At 42.9% G+C, this 17,266-nt stretch overlaps 1 protein-coding gene across 1 annotated transcript in view; it reads right to left on the reverse strand.

Moving 5' to 3' along the window:
• Nucleotides 1-719: 719 nt before the first annotated feature.
• Nucleotides 720-17,266, reverse strand: part of FASN (fatty acid synthase) — a 42,461-nt gene continuing 25,914 nt past the window's right edge. The window contains 22 exon segments of the mRNA XM_054170794.1: nucleotides 720-3,680; nucleotides 4,763-5,014; nucleotides 5,165-5,263; nucleotides 5,818-6,038; nucleotides 6,450-6,677; nucleotides 7,172-7,360; nucleotides 7,530-7,772; nucleotides 8,047-8,198; nucleotides 8,327-8,418; nucleotides 8,843-8,994; nucleotides 9,989-10,190; nucleotides 10,466-10,689; nucleotides 11,991-12,113; nucleotides 12,267-12,386; nucleotides 13,197-13,291; nucleotides 13,293-13,344; nucleotides 13,347-13,375; nucleotides 13,860-14,010; nucleotides 14,966-15,166; nucleotides 15,492-15,646; nucleotides 15,749-15,867; nucleotides 16,057-16,221. Coding sequence (XP_054026769.1) covers nucleotides 3,543-3,680; nucleotides 4,763-5,014; nucleotides 5,165-5,263; nucleotides 5,818-6,038; nucleotides 6,450-6,677; nucleotides 7,172-7,360; nucleotides 7,530-7,772; nucleotides 8,047-8,198; nucleotides 8,327-8,418; nucleotides 8,843-8,994; nucleotides 9,989-10,190; nucleotides 10,466-10,689; nucleotides 11,991-12,113; nucleotides 12,267-12,386; nucleotides 13,197-13,291; nucleotides 13,293-13,344; nucleotides 13,347-13,375; nucleotides 13,860-14,010; nucleotides 14,966-15,166; nucleotides 15,492-15,646; nucleotides 15,749-15,867; nucleotides 16,057-16,221 — 3,402 coding nt within the window. The 3' untranslated portion in view covers nucleotides 720-3,542.

Below are 17,266 nucleotides of genomic sequence, written 5' to 3' on the forward strand. Positions count from 1 at the left end.
GCTAATACAACCAGTTCTGCTATTTTAAATCCACACCCTCCCCAACCCTTCCACACCACTCCCATTTCCTTTTATGTATCTGCCCCAGGGTTATTTTCTTTCTTTTGACCCTGATTTGCTGGTAAGGCGTCTGATCTTCAAGGTGTCTCTTTAGTGCATTTGGTTGAAGCAAACACCTCCTTTCTTTAAAAAAATATTTGAGATAGTGATAAAATGTCTTAGTACCAGAGAGCTTCTCTACTTCTGCTGTTCAAAGGCACCAGTTCCATTAAACTGTAGCTTTCAGCCTTTGCCAAGAAAGGTAAGCTTCTTTTCCCTCAGGAAAGTGGCACAATATGAAAGCAAAGTAATTTAAATAATGTTCCCTCCTGTGAAGGCTGCATTGCAGATTTAAGGTACATTATCCATCATTGCAGAATAGCACTGTGAGTTTGGGAGCTTAATTAACTTTACGAAGGGCAATAGGGAACTGTGGTTGTCAAGTCTTAAGACTAGCATGTTGTAGAAAAGACTGGGAGGAGCTAGGTGACAAGGATGGAAAGCCAGTATCAGCTGACAGGGGATTCCCAATTCAGTTTTGGACAGAAGGGTAGATATAAAGGACTTTGCTTCCGCCCATCGTCTCAGAACAAGCAACCACAGCATTTGATTTTGCATTACGATTGTTCTACCTCTGCCTCTCTGATGGAACCACTGAGAAACAACAACCAGTACCAGAGCTAGTAAGGTTTTTATTTTTGGCACACTGTATTCAGCAGCCAGTTACATAATGGGTTACAGAGCAGCAGCTCAGAATTAGACAATTATGGAGGAAACCTCCCCAAAACAATCTTCTGCTTTTCAAATCACCACAAGAACATTGAGAGCATTTAGGCTATAAGTAATTCTCGAGGAACTTCTATCACTAAACCAGTATCTTCAAGCTTTGCTTTGATGAGATCATGCACATTTATGTTTAGAGAGAACTTGTCCAATTCATGCTTTGACAGCTGGGCCAGCAGTCTTTGCTCCCTCCACAGAGCCCATTCAGGCTTGTTAAACACTTTAAGCAAACATGTACAATCCTGTGCTGAAGTTTAATTCACTCCTTCCTTTTTATGTCTAGGTTTTCAATATAGATCAAGACAAGTAGGAGTCTCTCAACTCTTTTCAAATTCACTACAATTGCAAGTAGTGAAATTTAAAGCAAACCAACCAACTGGTCCACATTTGTTTTATGTAGTATCCTATACTAGGATGTGCATGGATAGTACAGAGATACACTGAAGTCTCATAGTGTGCCCAGTTCAGAGCCACTCTTCACTTAGCACCTCTAAGGCACCTCACCCCCACACATTACCCACTTCCCTCCTTTTGTTAACACCTAGTCATCATCACACCTAACAACTTAATTGCCTAACACTCTCAATGACCTTGAGGTTGATGCTATTAGTCCCATTTTGCAGATGGGGAAACTGAAGCATTAGCATTAATGACTTGTCCCAATCCACAGCAGTGGAGCCAGAATTAGAAGTTAAGCGTTTCCACTTCAGTCTTGTGAGTGAGTGTGGCTTGGTTGCATCTAGGGTACCAAAATCATGGCAGCAAGAAGCCATGGTCCAGAATAAGAAGTCTTCTTTATTATTGTTGTTATTTCTACAGACTCCAGATTAGATAGGGCAGCAGCAGGTTATGCTTTATACCAAGAAATGTGAGGTTCCAGATGAAAACACAGGATTAAGAAATGGTGGTAAAGAACAAGACAAAAAGCCAACCAGTGATCAATTCTGTTTAATACTAGGAAAGCCAAAGAGAAAGACACTCTTCAGACCAAAAAAAATTATAAAAAAACCCAAACAACAAACCAACCAAACCCAAGACTTATTTTGGAAATGCTTTAAGCTGACATTATGTTGGTTTTATTTCAGATTTCACAAAAGAAATACTTTATAAAACTAAAACCAGTTAATCCAGCCACTATCAACAGAGGGTGGTATAAGCAAAGGACTAGGTCAGAACCTGCAGTGAAGAACCACCCATTCCTGTCACAGAAATGCTGCTGCACTGCCAGGATACTTCACTGGGGGATTAAAATGGAGAGAACTGGGGTTTTACAGCAGTTCTGAGGCACAATAGCTCCTCCTAGTTGGTGCTTTGTTGCTACCCAGGTCTCCTCTGTATCATAAGTGTAGCAAGGATTTACTGATTTCGGAAAGGACAGATCCAGCATAGCAAAGGCAAGAAATGTTTTAATTGAATTTTATGCAAGTTTCCTTTAAAAAGGTACTAGAGTTTAAAATCATACCATCAAACTGATTACTTAGCTAACTTATGTGGGATCTCCAGTCTCATTACCAGGAGGAAAATGAATACATGAGGCTTAAGCAAGCCCTGTTCTAAATACAGGGGCTTTGGGTACCAAGGTTTGCCTGATCTTTGGTTATGGGACAGCAGGGGTAAGATTGTTTGCTCAGTTATTGTTGAAGAATTCTATTTCCTGCCCCATTCCAAATGTCTGGTTGGGTGGTGAGACTGGAGGTGGGAGGGAACAGGGTAAAGCAATAGCCTTAATGATTTACTAAGGTTCTGCTACTGCAGAGGACAAAACCCTGCATGAATATAAAGTACCTCTCCAGGGACAGCTTTGCCTGTTTGTACCATGCCCCTGTTAAGGCTGTGCAATACAGTGGCATCTGTCAAACCATCTACCCTTCCCTCCCATCCCTCTTGCTCCTCAAGAGAGCGGATGTCAAGAATCCTCCCTTCTAACGTTTTCCTTTCTGAACAGGGCAGAGCAGTTGAAGGAAAAAAAAAAAGAAACAACACAAAAAAACCCAAACAACAATAAAACAGCAAAAGAAACCAGACTGTTCCAAAGATTCACTTTGGTTTAACAGATGGACAATTCCCCCTTGTAGAATAAACCTTCCCCTCCAAAAAGGGATGTTTCTGTTCTCCTATAACCCACGATAAATTAAAACCAAGTAAGAAGTCTCTGGTTTGACACAATAAATACTTAGAATATATCAAATTAAAAAAATATAGTTACAAAAGCCTCAATGGAATTCTCTTTCTGACTTAACTACAGACAGATTCTTCACAGACAAAAGGTATCTCCGAAATCAGCTGCAGCTTCTCTCCCTGCTCACTGGGCTTGGTCAACAAGTGCTATCCCACTTTGGAATACTGTTAAGACAAAACAATACAGAGCACAAGAAATCTACTCCTAAATTTGCTTTTCATACTGCCAAAGGTGTAGGAAGCAACCATCAGTGGGGAACCTTCAGAGCAGTGCACAGTGACAAAGTCACAGTACTAGAGCAACATGGACAGGGATACCAGGGGAAAATAAAGGATAGGAAGAGAAGAAGGAAAGAGAACCCATGAAGGCTGAGAAAGGAAAAGATGAGCAAGAAAGAGAGAGAAAAAGACCAAATCAGCTGGACTTCCCAGTTCTGGCAACAGAGCAGATGAGATGTTGAACAACATGAAGAGTTCCTTGGGGTCTATCCTAACAAGGAATGTTGGCAGTTTCTTCATTGTTGACAATAAGTAAGCAGAAGTTAACCCTCTCTGACACTGACTCGTGGCTCTGCCAGTGAGCTGTGGATGATGCCAATAATTGACTCAGCACCATTGCCCTCCAGTAAGGTGCGGTGATCTCCTTCAATGACATGGACAGATATTTTCCCATCACATACCTGCAGAGACATGAAAAAAAAAAAAATAATCAACTTATATTCTGTTCACAATTTACAATCAGATGGTCATGCAGCTCAATAACACCACTGCCTATCAAAATCAGCACCAGTTTTACTCTGACGTGTTCTCATAGACCAGCTGCAGGGCATTGTTTGGAACCACTGTTTTAAAGCACAGTACTTCGACAGCCTGGCAGGTGATCCACCCAAATATAAACTGGGCAGGAAGCCAATGAACCTGATACTAACAGAGTAATTTATCTACTATGTCAAAGAATGAACAACAAAATAGCTACTTCCAAGCCCTTAAGAAAACAAACAAAAACCCTCCCTTCCACCTCATCTTTCTCCCATCACCATAAATCTTCCTTTGAGGTCATTATGTAACCTTAGTAACATACAAGTTACCCTGGAATTGACAATGAATGTAAGTTAGAAGGGACAGGATGCCAGAAACATAAAGGTAGTTCTGAAAATCACTTCCTTTCCCCTGCTATCTGTACCATAATGTAAGACGCTTAACCCTTTTACGTGAACAGGAGCTGAAGAACATTGACTTTATCTGGACTACAAGCCAAAAATCTAAGCTTTTTAGGCCCATGAGAAGCCCACATACTAACTTCTAAAGTGATCCACAACAGCTAACTAAGTCACTTCTTTTGTTAGAAGGCTGACAATTTCTCTTCAAAAACCCATCCTAATGCTGTGGATAAACTTCAAGGGTCTACAGTGACCTGGTGGAGGCTCAAAAGTTAGTTCTGTCATGTTATTCTCTTTAAACATCTTTATTATCTCATGCCTATCGAGAGCGCTGCAAGAATCAACTATAGAAAACACCTGACAAATATAGAGGCTATACTTCCTGACACTCACTACCCTGAGGAAGTGCCTGGAACCAATAAATTTGTTTGCTTTTGGGGATTTTTAATTCTTTAATTCTGCAGCACAACAGCTGCAGAATGGTTATTTATTTCAGATTAGTTTTGTCCCTTTCCTCTCAATAAGGATATTCCCCATGCTCTTCTATCATTCTCCCAAATATCAGAAGAACCTCAACAGTCACCTGTGGGCCTCAAACTGACCTCTGAGAGTCTGTAGTCTCCACCCAGACCTTCTTCATATTCATTGTTGGACTTTGCCCGCATCAGTGTCACATTCCCATGATACTTGAACTCTGGTATGTACTTGTCAGCAGCCTTCAGTTTATAGTAAAAGGAAACAGCAGCAAAACTGAGTGCTTCACGATTGATGTTTGTATGAACTCGAGCTATCAGGTCTGCAGCAGCATTTGCACGAGCCTCCAGATCTTTCAGGGGCAGAAGAACCTCCAGCAGCTGCAAAGAGAAACATTTTTTTTCCCCATTAGTCTCAGTATCTGGGAGACCACTGCCATTAAACAAACAAAAAACCCCAAACCACATCCCTCTTGGGCAACACGGAGAGATGTATTAAAACAAACAAAAAACCCCACCAAACCTCATTACCTTATTGTAGTCAATGCCTGTAAACTGCTGGACAAAGGCACACAATGCTTCAGCCTCCAATGCAGTCTCACTTCCCTCTGACAGCTTGGCTCTGTAGCTCTGGAAAAGAGAAGAATAAAATGCAGACATAAGAGGGGTAAGCTTTATCTTGCACATTAGATTAAAAACAATCACAGAACAAAGGGCTTTGAACTGGGAAGAAGGGAAGGAGAGAGGGAAAAACAAACAAGAAAAAGGCAGACTGAAGCTTGGGGTGGGGAAGGAATATCACTTGAGGACAGATCAGAAAACAATTCCACAGATGGCCATTGCCAAGAGCCTAGTATTCTCTACCAAGTACAATGGAAATGGAAAGGGAGGTTTAAGCAAGGTTGCCTAGTATCCCAACACGAGGATCTTGCCTTGCAGGCTCCAGGTTCTTCCAGCAGACAGCTGTTTGTGTCCTAGTCCTTGCCAGTTCATGAACCCCCACCTGCTTCCATCCTTCAGTCACCCCTAAGCATCCACTGTCTACAGCTGCTTCCCAACTCGCCAGTCAAGCAAAGTCTGTCAGCTTTTCAGGTGACTCACGTCTAGAATACCAAGCTCCCAGAAGATGAGCCCTGATGACACAAGATGGCCCCCAGACAGAAAGTTTTCTTTGTGTTGCTTACCTGAGTGTATGCTGCCACAAAGGAATGAGACCCATCAAAGAGGAACAGACTGTTGAGTGCATGGGAGCCTTTCTGCTGTGCTTGCAGTTGGGAGCACATTTCAAAGGCTACACAGGCACCAAAAGAATACCCAGCGATGCGGTAGGGTCCTTCAGGCTGGATCTGCTTCATGCAGCTAATGTAGTAGGTTGCCAGGCTCTGTATGCTGTCCACCGGAGCAGCTGGAACATAGAATCAGGTCAGAAACATAAGCTCAGAAACAATCCTGTTGGAAACATCCAGGTTATTTTGAAGGGAAGTTTCCAAATTGTGGTTAGCCATGTACATTTTGGACAGGGAATTAAGACTGTTTCTGCTTTCCACAGACAGCTGAACGGCATGCCTTAGTTTTCTCCTGCATATTTATCTGTGGGCAGGGACTCAATGCAACATCCAATTATTCCATTTCCCCATCCATGAGCTCTTCAGTCCAGTGTAGTATGTCTCGTGTTAACTGGGGATGTCTGACATGATCCTAGGCAGACTACAGGTACCGAGTTTTGAGAGTTTAGAAACAAAGCTCTCTCTCTAAAGCAACTAAACCCCAGCATTTTCTACGTTTACAAACTCAAGATGCTGAAGAACTGAGATACCTTTTGTGCACTGGAACCCATAGCAGGGTACACGAAGTTTGGAGGCCAGAGTGCAGAAGACTGCAACGGAGCCTTCGATGGGGTGAACGAGGAAGAGAGGACGCTCTGAGCTCTGAACATCATTGAGACGAGTCACTGTTGGTGCTTCTGGGTTCACCAATAAGTTGTTCAAATCTAGTTTTGGAGGTTCACCTGGGCCTGCCTTCATCATCTGGGATGGCTTCATCTCTGAAAAGAAGTGCACCAGACGAGCACAATTAGCTTCAGGATCATTCTCGGTCACATGGCTGTAAGTCCTACAGGGGAACCTCAGGACTGCTCTGGACTAGCCCACTGGCTCTCTAAATCATCAGGGCACAGACAGAGATCTTCCTGTTGTCAGCTGCTCTGCAGCAACTGCATGTGCTTTGAGCTTACAATAAGCGTGACACTGCACTCTATTCCTCAGGTAGAAGGTCTTAAATTACAATCTGCACACTGCTGAGTAAGACAGATCATGTGGGCAGGTACTAGCCAGGCAAGAAAGCATCCTTCCTGCTCTTACACCCTGCCCCTAGAACTGATAGGCCTGAGCCAGCCATCAGGGCCCTTCAGTGACACATCTGTCACTCAAAAGCTGTTCAGCTATAACCTCGTTTCATGATCTTGTTTCATAACGCGATAGAAGATTGTAACACTAGTTACAATCTTGGCTGGTAGCAACCCTCTTCCCAGCAGACTACCTTCTCCTTTCCCAGTCTTGGAGGAAAGTTCCCGCAGTTTGTTGATCGTAAGCAGCCGAATTTCCCTCATGGTCATAACGATGTCATAGTCTCTCTCCAGTGTCTGCCGCACCTCCACACCCATCAAAGAATCCAAGCCCAACTCTGCCAAGGAGCTGTCAGCATTCAGACTGCCCACATCACGGACACCTGAGAAAAAACAGCACAGAGTCTTCTCAGCTTCCTTCTTTCATCTAAAACTGGAACAAACTGCAGCTGAAGGTTATCACCTTTCAGGATCACCTACAGCAGCACCACTGCCTTCCAAAAAGCACAGACAGTCGATGCTGCCCAGCAGGGCCTGTCTGAGAGCACTTACCCAGGATGTGCGCCACAGCTTCTACAAGATTCCTCTGACTGCCTCCTTCAGATTTCACAGAGACCTTCTCTGCTAGGACAAAACTGGACATGACAGGGTGAGGTTGATTCAGGAAGGTATCCAGCACCTCCAAGCACGAGCTGATTTGCTGGGGAATGGTTCCTCCAACGACAATCTCTTTGTTTCCCATTGTCTTCAGAAGGATACCCACATCACCAATGGCTCCCCACTGGATTGCCAGGCCTGGAGGAGAAATCAAAATTAACATATTAGGCAACCAACCAAAGTACTTGACAGCGACAAAAGGGAGTCAAAAACCAGGTGGGGAAAAGGCCTGCATTTCCTTTGTATTGCTGAATGGTCAGTGCTCCTTTACACAAAAATGACCCAAGCTAGGAAAGGAAGCAGCCTTCAACATTCCTTATGGTTCCAGACAAGGGCTTAAGTTCCTGGTGAACTGTTCTCTGGATGTTTGGTGAGATAAGATTACTGTGCACAATACATAGAGACAACTTACCTGGGAGTCCATCATGTTGTCGCTGCTCACAGATACGTTCCATGGTAGAATTGGCAAAGCCATAATTACTTTGCCCAGCATTTCCTCTTCCACAGCTTACAGAGGAGAACACAACGAAATAGTCCAGGTCTGGACACTTCTTACGAGTCACCCTTGGAGCAGAGCAGGAGAGAGAAATCTAATCAAAAAACCCTGCTAACTGCATGTTACCATGGGAGGCTAGTGCAAGACTGAAGTGACCATAAAGCATTTCATTGTCAACCTTTCTACAGACACTTACCGATCCAAATGAAGGGTGCCTGAATACTTGGGCTTGTTGACCTCTGAGAATAGCTCTGGGGTCTGATTTTCAATCATGCCATCTCTAAGGACCTAAAGGGGGACAGGTGGTTTGAGATATGAGAGGATTTCACTACACAAGGTGGTTTTGTAACCTTACAGCACAGACATATCCTGAATGTCCTGAAATAATGACAACAAAAGGCTTCTGGGAAATCTGGTTTTTTTTCAGTACTGCCTCTGCAGCCTTCAACTGTGAAATTCCATATGGCATCATTCCTGTCCCCGGGAGTCTTAGGCAACTTTTTGTCTTATCCCAGAACTGAGTTTGCTGGTCAAATACTGCTGCTTCCCAGGTCAAGGGGCCAGACCTGTAAGGCTTTAATCACTATGTAAGGCCAAAGCAAAGTGTCCTTTGAAACGGCAAACTAAAACGATAAACCCCTATGGCCCTCAGTGAAAAAGCCACATGAAGAACTGCTGTCTCTTACAAGCTCTAAGCACTTCTGTCACTTACCACAGCCAAATTAAAGATGCCTCCAACTGGGCCAAGCTTCAAAGCTTCTTCTATCAATCGCTGTGTTCCTTCTAGTGTTCCAATATCGCTGGTAGACACCAAGACTTGCACTCCCAGTGCCTTCCATTCTCTCACACATTTAGCCTGGTAGCCTGCAAAACAATGTAAGGTGAACAGTGCCTGGGATGAAGCATCCAAACCATAAGGCTTTGGTTAATCTCTTCCTGATGCTTTTCTGACTAGGTAGAGACTGATAGCTAAACAGTTCCTCATTCAGCTGCAAGAGTAGTGGGTAATTTGAATTCCAGAAGTATTCTAAGTAGATCAGAGTGGAGAAAGGGTGGGAGATGGGGGGAAAAAAGCCCCAAAGTACACCAGTGAAGGGAAATTACCTTCACAAGAATTTGGGTACTGAGACAGGAAAGAGTGGATGGACAGATAGAGTAAGGCAACGATTATAGTAGCACAGCCAGAACTTGAGAAGTATTTAATCTATGTACAAGTGGTGCAATTGTGAACTTGCTAATAAAAAGAAGAAATGTGCAGAGACAGAGCAATTCTGTTCTGACTGAATTTGTATGAGGAAACACTGAAGACTACCACTGATAAGAAAGCTCAATGCTGTGACTGTAATCAAACTAGTGCCTTAAAATGGAGCAAAACCACATACTGGCGTTACTAGCCAGTAGGACAAATCTTCAGAGATTGACATGAAGGAGCAAGAGCACATGTACAACACCTGTAACTGACAAAGGACAGAGTATCTTTAGCAAGGAGTTTATAGGCCTTTCGTTGTGGCATGGGACCCACTATGTTACAGGAACTGAACAAGTCAGTGATATAGACAAGCAGGATACAGACCTTGTAGAGGGAGTAAAAGTGAAAAAAATCCTGAGTAAGGAAAAAAATAGGTTGATAGAGTTGGTAAGCATTTAAAAAAAGGAAAGATGTAGTTGGAAAAGAGGTCAAGTTAAAAGATACTTCCTCCTTCGGAATAAAGAGGGACAACAGATTGAATAGAAAACAGAGATGAGGATTAAAAAAAACAGATTAAGATATTATTAGCTGATAAGATACTTGGAAATGGAAACTATAAACCTGAGGTCTGTTCAAAGACAGTCATGTTCCCTGTTCACTTTTGCTTACCAGTTCGTATGCCAGAACGGGATGTCAGTATAAGCTTCTGTGCTCCTCTCTCAACTAGCCACTGTGCCAGCTCAAGCCCAAATCCTCCTAGGCCCCCTGTGATGATGTACGACTTGGTAGGTGGACAGCAGGTCCGGGAGATGGCAGGGATTTTAACTGGTTCAGGTGTTCCTGAAGCATATTGTTTTTCTTCATCTTGGACCTTTAACCCCCCAAAGAAAAACAAAGGAAAGAAAAGGAGTAATTAAGATCAGATACACCGTTGTGCATTTCTTATCTTTCCAGGCCATGCTCCTCCAGTCAATAGGAGTGAGCACTGCAGAATCAGTGACAGTTAATTCATTACAATGTCAGCATTAAAAACAATAACCTCATGCTGGCCTAGTTACACAACTTCAACTTGTACTGGATCAAAGCATTCAACAGTCACCTCCAGAGGATGACAGATGCATCAGAGAAGGCCATTTATCTCATTACCTTAATCATAACTTTGCCAATATGTTTTCCTTGTGCCATGAACCTGAAGGCAGCTTCCACCTCTTCTTTGTCAAAGACTGTACGCTTCAGGGGCTTTACTACACCATCTCTTATGCCTTTTGTCAACAGCTCTGATACCAATGCCCAGTCCTGGCTTCCATCCTCAAAGACTGCATCCAGTAGTATGCCGTGAAATGACACATTCTTGAGGAAGAGAGCCATTCCTAGAAGACAGCAACTTGATTAGGATTTGATGCTGCTGACACCCCAAAACATTTTGTCTTCTGCTTCAGAAACATTTCTTTGTAGGTCAGTAGTGTAAAACTGAAGAGTAAAGTAGTCATCAGTTGCTAGAATTCTGCATTTTCCACACTCCTCATGTATACTCTCTAAATGCTGTATTAATTAGGTTGCTCTCTTACAAGCAGACCAGGTAAACTGAAATTCCACTCACAAAAACTGCGCGTCAAGAGGACGAACTAGACATGGCCAGCCCGGTATTAAAAAGGACACTTTATGTGTGGTGATAGCTGAATGACTCCTCTAGAGTCACAGAGGAGCTAGAATCTCATGTACCTCCTGCCCATCTCCACAGGAAACTCTTGCTCATAGGAAGTTTTCCATGATGCTAAGATCTTTTGAGATTTAATTAGAATAAGGAAGGAGACTGTCAACACTTGCTATATGCAATCGTTCTACAACAGGAGAACATTCTTCTTGTTTTCCACTAACACATCCCATTATAACATTCAAATTTGTTTTCCCATCCAAGACCAATCAGGTTAGTCTTGCCCCTCTGCCATCAAAATCCAGCAGATGCTGCTGACTTTCTTGATGGACAAGACACCTTGCAGAGAGGTCTGGATAGACTGGAACATTGGGCAATCAATGACATGAAGTTTAGCAAGAACAAATGCCAGTTAGACTAGATGATCATTGCAGGTCACTTCATCTGGAACTATCATAAAATGGCACAGATATTTTTGAAACAACAAAGTAAGCTTCTCCTAAGATCAGGTTCTCTGAGTTACCTGAAAAATTCCAATTACTTTCACTCTACAAGTGACCAAGTTCACCCATAAGACAGAGCAAAACCGAAGCTTGTCTGACAGTGCACTCATCTATTACAAATGTCTGTGGTACATTCACAAAAACATCTAACTCAAGTCCAAGAGACCTATGAAATTTGCAAACAGGCACAGAGGTAAACAATGCCACTTGAAATGAATGCTGCTTCTTACTGCCTTCTTATCCAAACACTGTGGGCAACATGTCCCCTTTACTGACTTAAAGGAAGATACTGATTTTAAAAGATCCTTATTTTGCATGTTGCATGCAGGCTTGCAGAACAATGCTGAGTGTCATGCTTTTCAACAAATACCTTCCTAGAGAAGAGCACAAACTGCTAGTGATAAAAATGAAACAAGTATTCCAGCTAAAAGATTTGCTGCATTTGAAAAGAATAAATAAATTGTGCTGTCATGCTTAAACCTAATGAGATGCATTTCCTGATGCCCCATCTTACCAAGCTGACTGTTCTTTGACAGGTCAAATTTGCCTATTTCCAAGAAGCGGCCGTGTCGAGCAAGACAACGCAAACTGGCTTGGAGCTTCTCTTCTGCCAAGGAATTCAACACAATGTTGACTCCTGCAATGAAAGGAGAAGCAAAGATTTAACAAACTCATTCTTGCTGACAGCCTAACCTTGTTTTTCAGTGACTCCTTTTGTCTTTAACAAGTGTAACTGCTTAATATGGCATAGATTACAAAAGAAGGGGAAAAAAGTACTCCTCGAGCTTACCTTTTCCATTGGTAACTCGCAGCACATGTTCCTCAAAGGCAGTGCTTCTGGAGCTGGCAAAGCTACTGGCATCCAACTGTGGGAATCTTGCTTGGAGATACTCACGTTTCTCAGTGGAGCCTGGAAGCAGGAGACAAGTTGAATGATGACAGTGCTCTTATGTTACCTTTTTTTTTTGAATGGTGAAACATCCCGTTTTGACCTGCACATTTTCCCCCAAGCACTGTAAATATGAGCAGCCAACAAGCACTTGCTTCACAGCTCTCAGGCTCTCAAATTGTCAAACCTTAGGACAAAGGGTGTCCAGGACAAGGAGGAATAGAATTAAACTTGAGGAAGGCAGAGTTAGACAGGATATTAGGAAGAAATTCTTCACAGTGAGGGTGGTGAGACACTGGAACAGGTTGCCCAGGGAGGTTGTGGATGCCCTCTCCCTGGAGGTGTTCAAGACCAGGCTGGATAAAGCCTTGAGCAACCTGGGCTAGTGGAAGGTGTCCATGCCAATGCCAGGCGGGTTGGAACTAGATGATCTATGACTCTATGAATCTAGATGTTACTGTTAATTTACAGGACAAAGCAAGGACCAGAAACATATCAAGCCTTTCAATGGGTAATCATTCTTTATCAATTTACTCAATTTAAAATGAAGTCTTGATTTGCTTTCATACTTTTGATCATATAGTGCACAGAAGCAGGTAAATTTGTCTGTGCTGTGGAATTTTCAAGCATGTAGTAACTGTATTTACTCTGTATCCTGATCTCAGTTAAGAAACTAGATCAAAGTTACAGGAGATCATACTGAGGGCAGAGTACACACACAAATAGCTACTTTTTATATATAAACTCATGTATGCACACATTTCCTCTATTTATTATGTCTATATACTATGTATTTATTTTTTTCCCCAGAACATTAGACTCAGTACTCACCTACAGTAGTAAAGACACGGCAGCCCATGCTCAGGGCAATGGCAATGGCTGCTTGGCCCACACCTCCTGAGCCAGAGTGGACAAGGATGCTCTCACCCTTCCTCATACCACCTCGAACCACCAAAGCATAATAAGCAGTGGCATAAACCACAGGCACTGTAGCTGCTTCTTCCAGAGTCCTAAGTAGTAAAATGAAACAGAAATGATATCTTCAGCCTGGGAAAAGACAACTAAATTCTCCTGATTACATTTGTTTTCCTGCAATGGAAAGGTTAAACTGCTGAGGTAAGACCAAAAAACTACAAATGGTTCAGTCACACAGCAGACTGCCACAGCTGTCACACACTGCCAAGAGTTTCATCCCTCTAGGACATTTCAGTAACTAGTGAGTAACATAACCAACACAGAAATCCCAGTGTCTGCTGAAACACACAGAGCTGAGAGCCCAGGGAAGGAGATGAGAACCTTGTGCTAGCCACTGTACAAAAATCAGTGTTCAGCTCCTGCAGTGAATCTAAGCCAAATCCTATAGCTGCTCAGGGAACTCTAACTCTGTTATCATTTCCCAGAGGGGACTATGGTGTGATCAGAGCTGTCACCAGCCTCAGGCAGGAAGGCAAATCTTAACCACATAGACAAGCCAGAAAACAGAAGTTGACCTACCAGTTTTTAGGCACCTCCCATAGAAACCTCTTGTGGCAGTCTACCACTGTGGCCAGCCCTTTTGCTGGCAGCAGTCCCATCACCCTCCTTCCAGACAGGTCCCGTCCTGAGAACTCCATGCCCAGCATGCACTGCTGCAAAACCCAGTCACCTGAAAGAACATTAACATCTTTTACAAAAGGAATTTCTCTTCCAAAATCCCTTGGTCAACAGTTTACTGTAACAGTAGTCCCTGAAATTCAGAATCTCAAAGGAAAAAACAAAACAAAGTGGTGTGGTTTATCAACAGTTTTCACAGTTCCTAAGTCACTAGAGTTAAACTCTCCCTCCAAGAGTAGGACAAAAGGACTCTGCCTCATTAAATCTTACTCTTTACCCTTGATGGTATTGCTTTACTTTCCAGTTTTCATCTGAGAAATTTCATGGAAACCTCTTGTTTCAGAGGCAATTTTGCTCCTCTTTGAGGAAAGATACATAAACTAGGATGATGACAGCAAAAATATCCTGCAAGACCTTAATTTCTGCAAACACCCATTTTAGGCAGAGACTAATCTCAGTCACAAAGGGAAATCCAGCCCTGGTCACATCACCCATAAGACACTTCAAACACATTTCTTACATGTTTTACCCCCTTTGCTTTAAAACCATTTAATAGGTATTAAATTTATTCTTAACTCACTACAAGGCAAGACATTATTACCTTGTATTTTTTTGTCCCTAAAAGCAAAGCATGTCCAGTGGCATGGCAGCAGGAAACTTTAAACATTCTCACTTTTGCAGTTACCTTACCCATCTTGGGAACCTCCATCAGGTTGCTTACCTCATACTTGGTATCTATGCAATGAGGCTAGTGCTGATTTCTTACAGCAAGGTTTATTAATTTTGCCATATGACAAACAAAACTACATCTGGGAGGGGGTTTTGGGGAGGGGGTTTTGGTGCCCAGTCCTGCAGCAGGGATATAGCTTTCCAAAGGATGCTTCCTTGCTCAGCAAAAACTGATACCCGCTTCAGTCAGTGCTTAACTAACACTGAGGAGATTATGCAAAGAAACTGTAAACCAGTAACACATAAATACTTTTTCCTCTGGCATAATTTTAACTCACCAGGGATAGCATCAGGAGGAAGCTTTCCTGTGGCCAGCATAATGTCACGGAAGTTGAGAGACGAGTAATAGACTTTGCAGAGTTGAACATCGGCAGTGGACTGGAAGTGTCGCAGTGGGGAGGCAATCCAGCGGAGGGATGAGAGATCTCCACGAGTCAGCACATTTACATAGGCATATTCTGTCAGCTCCTGAGGTTGTGCTGCAGAAGGAGGAACCATAAGAACCTTACATACCTTAGCACAGGCACACACTTTCCAGAAGGAGTAAATTCCTTGTGTAACTGCTACCTCCTCCTCCTCCATTTGCTCTCCAGAAAACTTTTTCTTACCCCTGCAATGTCATCTGTACCCTAAACAGCTGATCCCTCCCCACCTGGCACCAGAGCACGCCAATGTTCACTATGAATTATCCATTAAAAAGTAATAACAAAAAATTATTGCAAAAGCAATAGCTACTCATTTTATATTCAAAGCCCATTCAGACTCATGGTCCTGCAAATCATCCTCAGACCTCAAAGGAGTTACCTTGCTGCAATGGGAGATGCCTGAAGGAGCCCCACTTTCCATCACGATATACATTCATCACCAAGTCCTCCTGAACAATCTGCTTCATCTCTTGGGAAGAAGGACTCAGGGGTGGGACAGCGGAGGAAGGGTTCAAGTTGGAAACGAACACACACCTAGAAACCAAGAGTTGGCATTATTGTTTGATTTCTTACAGGCCTGAAAAGAAGCTTACACAAAAATAGCTCTAACTGTGACTCCAGGGCATGCTTACAGACCTGATTCTGTGGCCTTCTGCTTCAAGGCGGAGGCAGTTCACCATTCCCAAAATTCCTGAGTTCCCACAATTGGTGGCAGTCAGCCACACAGGCTGCTCCAAGGGGTCAGCCAAGACCTCCTACAAGACAAACCCCAAATTGTTTTACTAGGAACCACAGAAACAAAATAGGCTTCATACCCTGAGGCAGAGATTAGTAACTTCTATTTGAAAGCCATGGAACAAGCACACTCTTCTAACACTGCTAAATATCTCCTTTAGAAGTGATAATGATTTTGAAATTCAGGTATCCCAGACACCAATTCTCACCTTTAAGGATTCAACCCATTTAAAATTGGTCTCATCTACTGGCAGAAAAATGGGGGATTTGGCAGGGGCCTGCCGGCGACACAGGAAAATAACTGAGCCGAAGAACGACTTCTTCATGGCAACCAGATTCAGTGAGGCATTTTTGAACAAGGTATCCCACTGTGCCTGTCAAATCAGGTAAAACAACAATTACCAGGCAAATCAGAAGTCAATTAACACAAGTCACATCTATACTTTATGTTGAGTCTCCTCAATGATGGCTGCATTAGGAACAAGAGGCACTGTCCACCTCTTTCCTGCTTTTGCTTGAAATCTTGGCATCTATTCTGTATTGCCTCAGTACAAATATATATTTGATTATCCTAACAGTATTTTATCCATGTCTAGACTGTTCCTTCTTCCCTAAAAGATCTTAGGAAGCAGTAGTACAAATATCTCCAAGAGCTGGTTAGGGAACTAGTCTTAGCACACCACCAGGTGTGCAAAAACCAGAGCAGTGACCATGCTGTCAAATCCCAGAGGGTATTTGAACATGTCTGGAAGTAATTCCAGCAGTAAGGCAGACTTCCACAGAAAGTAACAGAAGGGGAAACATCAAGCTTAGACATAACCAGTCTGTGTCACCATAAGCCCAGTCCAAAATAAAAAATAAATTAAAAAAAAAAAAAAAAAAGGTGGGCCAGAGGAAACATGGAAAAGCAAATCACCCCAATCCTTCAGCTGCCTGAGGCAGGGAGCAGCAGCCAACCAGTATCAAGGAAGAAGCACCTACACACAAACTATGTTGAAACAGCACTTCAGAAACACAAGAGAATGAAAGTCCATATATGGCATATCCAGGAACACTGAGGCTCTATTTGAATGAAATAAAGCCATTTGAATGACTGCAGACTCTTACAAAAGCACCCATTTGCCTTTCACATGCCCGGCACAAAACAGGGGAAGGATTTTACAGCACGATCCCTTATATCAAGGACTAGGGACAGCGTCCCTGCCTAGAAAACTTTAAGATCTGTAGTGGTCCTGTCCACTCTTTCCTGTGTTGCATCATTTTCTTCAGAGAAGGTGCATTCAACTCACAACTAATCTTATCCAAGGGATTTGTTAACACCAGACTACTGACACTTATGGCAGATGTGGGTTTTAAGTTACCAGCTTCAGTAGCACCTCACACTTCTTTTTACCTCCCTCTTTACTGGGTAAGATGCAA

Source organism: Dryobates pubescens, chromosome 20, assembly GCF_014839835.1.
Source record: "Dryobates pubescens isolate bDryPub1 chromosome 20, bDryPub1.pri, whole genome shotgun sequence".
NCBI lineage: Eukaryota > Metazoa > Chordata > Aves > Piciformes > Picidae > Dryobates > Dryobates pubescens.